Raw genomic sequence first — 12391 nt, forward strand, 5'->3', positions numbered from 1 at the left:
AGTGTTCTATACCACTGTAGGATGGACTACAGTTAACAATAATCTAGTATATAGTTTCAAATAGCTAAAAGGAGGATATTGAACATTCCCAACACAAAGAAATGATAAATGTTTGAGATGATGAATATGCTAATTTCCCTGATCTGATCATCATACATTGTAGGTATGGAAACATCACGAGGTACCTCATAAATACATACAATTATTATAGGTCATTTTAAATTTTTTAATGAAAAGATAATAAATCTTGCCAAATAATACTCATCAAACACAGTACTGAGCAAAGTATCTGAAACTCTATTTGGAAAGGATTAAAAAAAAATCCTTAGCCGGCACAGTGGCTCACACCTGTAATCCCAAAACTTCGGGAGGCTGAGGTGGGCAGATCACCTGAGGTCAGGAGTTTGAGACCAGTCTGGCCAACCTGGTGACACCCTGTCTCTACTAAAAATACAAAAATTAGCTGGGGTGGTGAAGTAGCCTGTAATCCCTGCTACTCAGGAGGCTGAGGCAGGAGAATCACTTGAATCCAGGAGGCAGAGGTTGCAGTGAGCTAAGATCTCACCATTGCACTCCAGTCTGGGCAACAGAGTGAGACGCCATCTTGGGGGCAGAGGGGGGAATCCCATAGACGTCATAAAGTGAAAACCAATGGTAAAGTTTCTGTTCACCAACATAAAGAGTCACTGGACCAGTCAGGGTGGGGGGGAGAGAGAGAGAGAGACAAAGCAGGTGGGAAGAGACCCCCCAAAAGGCTCATGCTCCAGGCAGTTCCAGACCTAGCCCCAGCCACGCAGATGAAGGCCCCGGGACTTTCTTCAGACAGAAAAACTATCATGAACAGACAGTGACCATTTTGCATTGGAGAGACCCCTCTTGCTGGAGGCAAGGACTGAAGTGAGCCAAGGAAGAAGGCAGCCTACCAGGGAGTGAGATAACCTGCTCACTCTGAGGGGATTAGACCAACCTGCCCCCAGAAACATTCTCCAGAGAGAGAGGAATAGACCCCTGTCGTTTGCTTTATGGCAAGGCACTTAGAATGAAAAATCCCATGTCCTTCCCGATGGGTGCCTCATCCAACCCTAAACCCACTCCCGTGAAATGCTATTCCCTTCAGCGAGGCTATGACCAGAAGAAATGGCAGCCATGGGACCACTCGAGCTCCCCTGAAGACACTCAAAATCTTCAAACATCTGGGAAACATCAGAATTCATAACCTGAAAAAAGACTGCTGCCAATGATCATCCCTGCAAACCGAAGCATTCATTCTTCACTTCCCCGTCAGTCAGTGAAGGCTCATCACGATTTTATTCTTTGAGGATCACAAAAGAGGAATGTTTTACGGCCTTCTCCAAGACTAGTCAGTATAGAAGCTTCTAAGACAATTGCACTGGGAACAGGGAGATAAGCAATTGCGGCATGTGAGGACGTCAAAGATAAAGGCTTTCTTGGGACACAGTGACCGCCAAATCAAGTTCATGGAAACCTCAACTTCAAAAATACATTTAATTTACTTTATTCTACTGCCAAAGAAATGCAAGTACTCCAGGTATAATTATGTTTGTCTACTGAGTTCGCTTGAGAGAAGAAAGACGGGCGGGAGAAGGAAATAGCATTTCCTGATGCCAGTGGCATGCCAGGCACTCTGCTAGGTTCACTCACTCCCCACAATCATCCTAATGAGGACTGTGATCCCTTTAATATGAGGAGGAGGCTTAGGTTTAGTGGTGTTGAGGGACCAAGTCTATCTGATATAATGTCCCTGCTCATTCCCCTTCTAACACACCCTTTCTTTGAAAACACAATATTCCCCACGTGGAGTGCTATAGCACCATGCCAGACAGCCCAGTTTTCTTGAATCACATTTCCTTCTCCTTCCAGCCTTTTCCTTGGAGTAAAAGCTTTATGAATAGGTCTACATGTTAGTGAGGGGATACTCACCATTGATGCAAGTAAGCAGTATGGCACAAGGGTTCAGTTGTGTGGGCTCTGGAGTCTGGCTTCCCAGGGCTCAAATCCAAGTTTAATCACTTATTGGCTGTCTGGACTTGGACAAGTTATTTAACTTCTTGGGATTTATTTGCTCATCCATAAAATGAGATGATGATGATTGAACCTACTTCAGACTGGGCATGGTGCCTCAAACCTGTAATATCAGCACTTTGGGAGGCTGAGGTGGGAGGATTGCTTGAGGCCAGGGGTTTCAGACCAGCATGAGCAACACAGTGAGACTCTGTCTCTACCAAAAAAAAAAAAAAATTAAAAATTAGCTGGGTCTGGTGGTATCCACCTGTAGTCCCACGAACAGACAGTGTCCATTTCACGGTGGAGAGGCCTCTGAGGACTTCAGTAACTTGCTGGAGGCAATGACCGAAGAGAGGCAGGGAAGAAGCCAGCCTTCCAGGGAGTGAGATAACATGCTCACTCTGAGGGGATTGGACCAACCTACCCCCAGAAACGTTCTGAGGAGGCTGAGGCAGGAGGATTGCTTGAGCCTAGGAGTTCCAGGCTACAGTGAACCATGATTGCACCACTGCACTCCAGTGTGGGTAAGAGAGCAAGACCCTGTTTTTAAAAAAAGGAATAAAAAAAGTACCTACTTTGTAGGCTTCTTGCAAGAGTTAAATGAGCTAGAGGATTCAAGCACTTAGAACAGAGTCTAGAGGAAAGTAAACAATCAGTAAGTGGTAGCTATATTTTATTATTACACCAGCTCTGCAGGAAGTTACCCATTTACAATCGTCTGCACACTCCCTCACATCTCAGGGGTAAGATTCTAGAGACGGATGCATCTTTTGTGTCCTCTATGTGCTGAACTGCTGAGCCCCAGCTCGGGTTAAGCGGCTTGCCCTAGGACATCAAACTTGGTCCTAGTGGAATTCGGATTAGCATCTTGTCTCTTTGTTCAGAAGGGTCCTTATTAAAGGGGCCTGGCCCTTCCTCTAGAAGATCCACACACCTCATTAGGGTTTAACTGCAGTCAGGCATTGGAGATATAACCCCTTTCACTCGGTCACACCTTGGAATCTGTGGTCACTCCACTGGTCAGGTGACCTGCTGCTTTGAGGCCGCCTGAGCCCACCGGGTCCCTCAGGTTCTCTGAAACTGTGCCTCAAACCAGAGAAGCAGGGGGGAGAGAGATCAGTGGAGCCGGCCCTAGTGTCTACTTAATAAATGTGAGACTGACAGTCTCCAGTAAGACGAAGGATAAAGATGACATTCTAGATGCCCACAGTAAACCCTCTCAATGGAATGGCAACTTGCTGTGCTGATTCCCTGAGCTCAAGCCACAAAGACAGAGCATCATGGTGTGAGCAGCCCAGCCTAGCACTCTGGGAGCGACTTCTGTGATGGGCACTCTGCACTTGAACAGTAGAAATAAAATTTGTCTATGAGAAAATCCAGGGTTTGAAGCCCAAGAGGCATTTCAGACACCTTCTCTTTTCCCTCAGCAGAACTCCACAATGCGCATCAGTTAGGAGTTTTCTGGTTTCTTTTTTTTTTTCCTTCCCTAACAAATAAGCAGCAGCAATAACAAGAGCTCAAGGTTACTGAGCTTCTTTTGTTTAATCCTCAGACCACCATAGTGTCTAACAGGTAGACACCGTGATCGCAATCTCCATTTCACAGAAGAGCAGTGAGGCCAGGGGCAACATGATATTTGCCCAATTCACTCAGCTCATTAAGCGGTATAGGATTTAACGTGGGGAGATTAACCCCAGAGTCTTGGGGGCTACAGGCCATGCAGGGATATGCAGCACATAGCAGAAATCTTTGCTGAGTCAGGTTTGAGTAATTTTCAAGTTTTCTCTGTCAACTTTCTTTAATATAGCCTTTTCTCTATCTCTCAGCATCCCTCACCTGTGATGTTGCAACATTCTAACTGGTCTTCCTTCTTCCCGTTTCTCCTTCCTCCAACCCAACTTCCTCATTGCTAAAAGGTTTTTTCAGCAGCCAATTTCCATCTTCCAAGCCTCGCTTAAAGCTTTCAGTGACTTGACATTCCACAACATAAAGGTCCTCTAAGCACCTCCTCAGCCCAGCTCCCACGACCCCCTTCCCAGTCTCATTTCCACGTACTCTCATACTTCTCAGTTCAAGCCATTCTGGTCACTTTCAATGCCTCAAATCTGGAACTGATTAGTATAACATTCTTGTCACCACAAACTTGTTAGCATTTTCCCATGGGCCACATGCCAGCCATTGGGATACCCTCCAACCATGGCCTACCCAATGAATCCCTCCCAGATATCATGTTTCTGTTCCAGTGCATGTTGGTTCAGAGCCTGGGATATGTGGTCAGACTGCCTGGCAGTAAACCCTGGATCCTCCATTTCTAACCAGGTGAACTTAAGCTGTCATTTCAGCTCCTGCTGCCTCATTTCCTCGTCTGTATGTGGGCACCAAAGATTATCCTCATAGAACAGCTGTGGGGACTGAAGGAGATAAATAACCACAAAATACTCTCTGAGCTCTATTTGCCTCACTAGGGCTCCATTTTTTGGACATCTTTCAGATAGCTCTATTCCAACAGATGGTAATTATTGGCTTACATGCCTCTTCCTCCAGTGCTTCTCAACCTATGAGCATGTTGAACTGGATAATTCTTTGTGGGAGGGGGGGTCTATGCTGCGCATTGTAGGATGTCTAGCAGCAACCCTGGCCTCTACCCACTAGATGTCTATAGCACCTCCCCAGCTGTAACAATCAAAAATGTCTCCAGACATTGCCAAATGCCCCCTAGAGGCAACCATCCCCTCCCCGGTGACCCCACCCCATCCCATTAAGAACCACTGCTTGAAAATCTGAGCTCCCTGAATAATATTAAGAACAGTAGCAGCAATGGAAGCAGCAATAATAATCCTTTTGTGAGCACTTACCATGTGCCAAGCACAGTTCAAAGCCTGTCTCATGAATTACTACATTTAATCCTCTCAGCACCCTGAGGCCACATTCTATTGATGAAGAAACAAGAGGTGAGTAACTTGCTTATGGTGTGTCTTTTTTTTTTTTTTTCGAGACGGAGTCTCATTCTCTTGCCCAGGCTGGAGTGCAATGGCACCATCTCAGCTCACTGTAACCTCCGCCTCCCAGGTTCAAGCGATTCTCCTGCCTCAGCCTCCTGAGTAGCTGGGATTACAGGCACCTGCCACCATGCCCAGCTAATTTTTGTATTTTTAGTAGAGACAGGGTTTCACCATGTTGGTCAGGCTGGTCTCAAACTCCTGACATCGTGATCCCCTTGACTCGGCCTCCCACAGTGGTGGGATTACAGGCGTGAGCCACCAAACCCGGCCACGTCTTCTTCTTTCTCTCCCCAACACCTGGCATGTTACCTGATACATGCAGGAGTTCAGCAGCAATTCTGAGAACAAGTGGATGGATGGATAGATGAATGAATGACTAAATGAATGGATGAGAATATCCCCTTCATAACAGCAACCCATCTTTCTTCACCTTTAGGGATAGTGGCCCATTACTCTCCTCTGGAGTCCCACGGTACCCCATGAAGTGGTCTTACTTGTTGGAAAATCCCTCCCCACGATGGCTGTAAGAGCTACGGCTCTTCTAGGCTATCCAGGCATTTTGAGGGCATCATGCTTCTCTGGATACTCTATTTTGGTTATTAATAATATGAAGCACACATTCCAGCTTGGCTTTATGAGGGGTTCACTCAATCCAGCCAAGAGACATGATGAAATAAATACTTTCCATCTACTTTCTACTCTCCAGTCACTCCTTTCAGACTTGAGTGAGATACAATAGTACTATCTTTCCAACTTAAAACACGGCACACTGAAAACCCTTCCAGATGTGAAAACAGACTATTTTTAAATACTGTGTTTCTTGTGATCGCTACATACAGTGCTGCTCAGAGGCATAAAGTGTGAGAAAGCTCCCTGGTCTGTAAGAGTGGACACTTTCATCCTTGTGAAGGTATCAGTGAACTGAAGGGCAAAATGTAATGATTTGGTGCAATGATTTGACACAGATTCAGCAGTTAAACCTGCTTAACTTATATTGCGAGAAAGACTATAGATAAACACAAAGATGAATCTGTAAGTCACAGTAGATGGAGATCTAAAAGCATCCCAGGTCCAGGACTGATGCTCAATGTGCATAGGGAGAAGAAACAGAAATGCTTCCTGTTAGGCAGCCAGGAACTCTAATGATTTATTTATTGAGACAAGGTCTCACTCTGTTTCCCAGGCTGGAGTACTGTGGCACAATCATGGCTCACTGCAGCCTCAACTTCCCGGGCTCAGGTGATCCTCCCACCTCAGCCTCCCAAGTAGCTGGGACTACAGGCGTGTGCCATCACACCCATCTAATTTTTGTAATTTTTTGTACAAAAGGGTTTTGCCATGTTGTCCAGACTGGTCTCGAACTGCTGGGCTCAAGCAATCCATCCGCCTTGGCCCCCCAAGCTGCTGGGATTACCAGCATGAACCACCACACCTGGCCATCTAATGCTTTTTGACTGCTAAAATTCTGGAAAGTGTCTGATATGGTTTGGATTTATGTCCCTGCCCAAATCTCATGTTGAATTGTAATCCCCAGTGTAGGAGAAGGGGCATGGTGGGGGCAGATTTCCCTCTTGCTGTTCTTGTGATAGTGAGTGAGTTCTCATGAAATCTGTTTGTTTGGTTTTTTGTTTTTGTTTTTGTTTTGCGACAGAGTCATGCTCTGATGCCTAGGCTGGAGTGCAGTGGCATGATCTCGGCTCACTGCAACCTCTGCCTCCCGGGGTTCAAGCAATTCTTCTGCCTCAGCCTCCCTAGTAGCTGGGACCACAGGTGCACACCACCACGCCTGGCTAATTTTTGTATTTTAGGTAGAGATGGGGTTTCACCATGTTGGCCAGGTTGGTCTCGAACTCCTGATCTCAGGTCATCCACCCACCTTGGCCTCCCAAAGTGCTGGGATTACAGGTGTGAGCTACTGCGCCAGGCCAAGATATGGTTGTTTAAAAGTGTGTAGCATCCCTCCCTTTGCTCTCTCTTCCTCCTGCTCCAGCCATATAGGACATGCCTGCCTCCCCTTCGTCTTCTGCCATGATTGTAAGTTTCCTGAAGCCTCCCAAGCCATGGTTCCTGCATAGCCTGCGGAACTGTGAATCAATTAAACCTCTTTTCTTTATAAATTGCTTAGTCTCAGATAGTTCTTTATGGTGAGAATAGACTAATACAGCATTCAACATAAAGCACAAGTTTAAAAGAGACTGGAGCTTATTATAAACCAAGATCTACTCAAAGGGCCTGTAGACTATTTGGATGAGAGAGTGTACAGTCAGTCCAACCTTGCGCTGACTACCAGCTCTACCACTTTGGTGGCTGGAAAATTACTCACCTCTTTAAGGAAACTGATGTAAAATGGGAATCATGATATGAACTTAGAGTGTTGTTGATAAGATTAAATCAGATAATGGGTATATGATGCCCAGCTCATAACAGGTGCCTAATAAAGAGCAGCTTTTTAAATTGTTATAAAATTATCTTAAATGCACACACGTGTGTATGTGCAAACACATTCACACAAATGCACACATACACACACATATCTCATTTCACAGAGAAATCTTTGAGGTCAAAACTGGACACCAGTCTTAATGGCAGCATCAGAATAAGGACCTCCACGCTCTCTGACCCTGTTCTTCATTCAGGTCTCTGAGCTCTCTCATAAAGAAGAGGGTTAAAGAATGGGCAATACGGAAATGCTGAATGAATCAACAAATGCATGGATAAGCTCAGATAGCTTGTGACATCACCAGTGTTCTACAATTTGCTTTGATATCTTGCTCTAAAAACATTTATCTAATGGGCAATAATTAGAGGCAAAGCAAAGCATAGGCCGCATGTGGAGGAAAAGGTAACACAATGCATTCCTTTTCTTCAAGATCTTACTGCCTAATGAAGGAAAATTCAAACACGATACTAGATTCACTTCAGAACGCCTATCAGGTTATTACAACGTGTCTTACAACTAATTAAAAAGGATCCTACCTCATATCACAACAATGTGTATAAATGTAATTATACTCCTACTTAAAACTACTCCAGAATTGTTTCTTCCATTCTCTATAGCATGCTAGGCTTTAAATCTGGCACTGATTAGTACAAAAATCTCATCACCACAAATGTGGTAGCATTTTCCCACGAAAGAAGAAAAGGGATGGGCGTGGTGACTCGCACCTGTAATCCCAGCACTTTAGGAGGCCAAGGCGGGTTGATTGCTTGAGCCTAGGAATTCAAGACCAGCCTGGGCAACATGGTGAAAACCTGTCTCTACAAAAAAATGCAAAAAGTAGCCAGGCATGGTGGCACATGCCTGTAGTCCCAGCTACTCGGGAGACTGAGGCAGAAGGATCAGCTGAGACCTCGATCAGGAAGTTGAACCTGCAGTGAGCCATGATCACACCACTGCACTCCAGCCTAAGTGACAGAATGAGACCCTGTCTCAAAAAAGAAAAAGAAAAAAAAAAAAAAAGACAAAGCCATTTGGAGAACTGACTTCCTATGAAACAATTATATGAAATGCTGCCCTTGGATTTTTAACATTTTATTTTTTTGAGAAGAATTATAGGGCATAGCTATGAAATCATATTTACTCCCAGGAAGGGAAGAATTTGTATTTCTATTTATTTAAGAGTCAAGTCATTATTAAAACTAACTGACAAGAATATGATTGCTATGAAGGTGCCAGATCATAAGCAGCATCCGAATTCCCCTACTCTATCGGTATGGTAGGAAATAAATAAATAAGAAAACAGCACGGACTGGTAAATCCTACACTATCTTGGATTGTTGCAGCCATTAGAATTTAATGTGCATCTTCCAGAGCCAGAAGGAATTGTAAAGGCTGTCTTTTCCATCCCTCCACCTTCCAAACTTTAGAGCCCCCAGAAAGATAAGACTCTCCCTCACCTCCATAAATGTCACCGCCTTCCACCAAAACCCACTCTTTGTAGTTCAGGAGAGTGTCTGGGATAGAAAGTGGAACTTCAGCCTCAGAGGCAGCCTTCCTCCTTCACGTCCAAGGTGAAGCCCTCCAACAGGGCTCTCCATCATTTCCCTTTCTTCCTCCTGGGAACTGCTTTTCTCTCTGGCTTCCCAGACTTCTCAACCCTCCTGATCCAGTCCCTCGCACCACAGCCCCACAGATGACTCTCTGGCTTTCCTATAGCTCCTCACCGCCACAGTCCACCCCTGCCAAGTCCACATCCGTCGCCCAGAAGTGTTGCCTTGCTTCTTTAGGCTGCAGTTCAAGTTCTCTGCTTCCATTTTCCTATGAATCTTTTTTCCTTAATATCCAGGGTATGTAAAGGCCTTAGTACAGTGCCTGATACACAGTAAGTATTCAAAAACAGCAAACCTGATGATTACTACTACTGTGATCCATATTATTTCATCCCCATAAATCCACTATAACAGCTGTCTCAGGCCACTGACAGCCTCTTCACCCACACACCTGGTGGCCTCTTCTCTACCTCATCCTCATGGACCTTGGACAGGTTAATATATCCCTGCTTATTCTAAATCTGCATATTTAAAATTCTTTCCTTCTTCGGGTTCTATCCCAGCATTCCACAGAGTTCAGAATCAAGGAGTTAATCAGCACACATAGGTGGACTTGAACTTGAAAATCCAAAGTCCATTGGCCTGCTGCCGCCTCTGACCACTCATCCAAAACCAGATGCAGAACATGGACCCTCCTTCCCCCACACTGTCACATGCCTCACTATCGCTTCTTGGAGGTCTCAGCTCACATGTCACCTCCCTGGAGAGAACTTCCCTGACCACCAAGAGCCTCTCAACTGAAGGCAAGACTAGAGACCCAGAAAGATAAAACCAACACTGCCATCCACCCCACCAGCTGGCCTAAGATGGACTCACTCCCTGCTCACCTGGATCAACGTCTCCAGCTCCTGGGGGCTCACACAGACATGATCCCGCAGGAATTCCGCCTTCTCCAAGGCGATGGTATTCTTCTGGCTGCTCTCAAAGGGCTGCTCCAATGCCCGGAAGACAAGACCGCCAGTGACAAGGTAGACCACCACAACCACAAAGATGGCAACCACCGTCTTCCACTTCATGACGGTCTGCAAGCCCCCCTGGGAGGTGCCTTCCATCCTGGCTACCACTGTGGCTCGGGAGGAAATGGACAGGCGCGGAGTTGGAGTCGGAGCCGGAGCCGGGGGTTGCCCGTTAGTGGCGCTCTTGGGCTGGCACACCGGTGCTGCTGCGGGAACGGCCACTGAGGAGTCAGGGTAGGGGACAAAGAAGAAGAGAGTTTGTTTATAAATAAATACAAAATGTGTCAGAAACAAAGCACAGATGTCTTCTTTGAGCCAGCTTTCAAATGTGAGGATGAAACGCTGGTTCACCAAACCTGCAGTTAGGGAATTTGATCAGTTGCTAGGTACCCATTTGAGTTCTAAAAAATAAGCACCAGGAGTCCCAGTTTAAAAAAAAAATAAAGTATAAACTGAGTTTGAAATACTTACATTTTTCTACGAGGGTCCAACTTGAAAGCTATCTCTCTGCCATTTATAATTCACCTCCTCCCTTAGCTTCCTTGTTGAAACAATGTGTAAGGAACACAACAAATCACCAGATTTAAAAACAAACATGTTGTTGAACTTGGAGAGGAAGTAAATAGGAGAGGGATAACCAACTACTCTATCCAAGCACCAAGGGCTGGTGATACCAAGAGCAGAGAAGAGATGAACGTCTAGAGACTTAAAAAGTCCTCTTGTCACAAAACAAAGGAAAAAAGGATGAGCTTGTTATATCTTAATAGAAGATGTGACTTAGGCATAACCACTCCTGATCTACTAGTAATAGAATTTTTCTTCTATTGTTTTCCAATAAGATGTCATTGGAAAAAAACTGTTTCCTGGTTTTCGAAGCACATAGAATTCTCTAAGGTCCCTGTTCTCTGTAGGGCAATTTCATTACTTTGGAAATAAATAGGTTCAGCTGGAGGCTTTTCTGCGATGGCAGGAAGTTTGGGGTTGTGACGCACACACAATGCTATCATGCATCACAGAAATGTCTTGTGCAACAATGAACGGCCACTGCACTTCAGTTTTGTTCTCCCTTTATTATTCCAACTCTTATTATAGTCTCTGTCATGGTGCAGGCTGGCTGTTGTGTGAAGAAGGTATTAGTAGATGATAAACCTAATTACCTAAGTGGGGTAAACAGTCCGACTCCAGCAGGGAGTTAAACTGCTCAATCACTGTGGGAAAAGTCAAAGAGCAGGCTATGTCACTCCCTGTTCAAAACACCTGGCTGTAGAGGTGATGGCTTAGAAGAATCTAAGTTTGTAAACATCTGCCTCTCCTCCTAGGCCCTCGGAATCAGTTTCTCTCTTTGGAAACCGAGCTGAACGTCAGTCTTTTATGGCGTATTATCCAATCCAATAAAATCACTCCACGTTAAATTTCCCTCAGATTTACACAAACGCAAAATTGTCTGGAACCTTGATTGAAAGATCTATACATTAGAATCAGCAACCTGGGCATTATGTTCTTGCTAACCTTTCCCTAAAGACGCTGCATTCACTTTCCCCCTTGCTCCTGTTGATGTCGAGAAGGTGAGCCTTGCCTAAGGTGGCTTTCTTTCACCACTGCCCACATCTCCCATTCATTCTGCCTCGTCACTGTATTTCATCCCTTGGGCCTTTCCCTACCCCTGTGGCCAGCAGCCTCATCCAGGCCACCGTCACATCTTGCCTGGACCAGCCCAGCAGCCTCCCAAGGGGCCTCCCTGCTTCCATATGTATCCCGCTTCTGACCCAGAAATCTCATATTAAATATCACTTCTGGGAGCACCTTCTCCCCTCCTGCCTTGGAGGCAGGTAGAATAATGGCCCACAAAGAGGTCCACATCCTAATCCCCAAGACATATATGAATGTTATCTTACATGGCAAAAGGGACTTTGCAGATGTGATTAAGAATGTTGAGATGCGGGATGATCCTGGATTATATGGTTGGGCTCAATATAATGACAAGAGTTCTTATAAGAAGGAAGCAGGAGGGCCAGAGAGAGAAGGGATGTGAGGACAGATACACAGGTTGGAGTGATGCAGCCATGAGCCCAGGAATGTGGTCCCTCTAGAAGCTGGAAAAGGCAAGAGAAGGATCCTCCCCTAGAGCCTCCTGAAGGGACCTGTACTGCTTACCCTTTGATTTTGGCCAAGTGAGCCTGATTTTGAACTTCTGACTTCCAGAACCATACAATAATAAATTAATGCTGCTTTAAGCCACTACATGTGTGGCAATTTGCTATGGAAGCCCCAGGAAATGAATCTGCCCTCCATTAGTTCAGGTTTCCTGATATGGTTTGGCTGTGTCCCCACCCAAATCTCACCTTAAATTGTATTCCC

At 45.3% G+C, this 12391-nt stretch overlaps 1 protein-coding gene across 4 annotated transcripts in view; it reads right to left on the bottom strand.

The window, feature by feature from the left end:
* KCNK10 (potassium two pore domain channel subfamily K member 10) overlaps positions 1-12391 on the bottom strand; it is a 143911-nt gene that overhangs the window by 70205 nt on the left and 61315 nt on the right. For all 4 annotated transcript variants that reach the window (XM_004055549.5, XM_055361802.2, XM_055361801.2 and 1 more), the window contains exon 2: positions 9905-10254. In XM_004055549.5, the coding sequence (XP_004055597.1) occupies positions 9905-10254 (350 nt within the window). The remainder of the gene's footprint in view (positions 1-9904; positions 10255-12391) is intronic.

Source organism: Gorilla gorilla, chromosome 15 (genome assembly GCF_029281585.2).
Source record: "Gorilla gorilla gorilla isolate KB3781 chromosome 15, NHGRI_mGorGor1-v2.1_pri, whole genome shotgun sequence".
Classification (NCBI taxonomy): domain Eukaryota; kingdom Metazoa; phylum Chordata; class Mammalia; order Primates; family Hominidae; genus Gorilla; species Gorilla gorilla.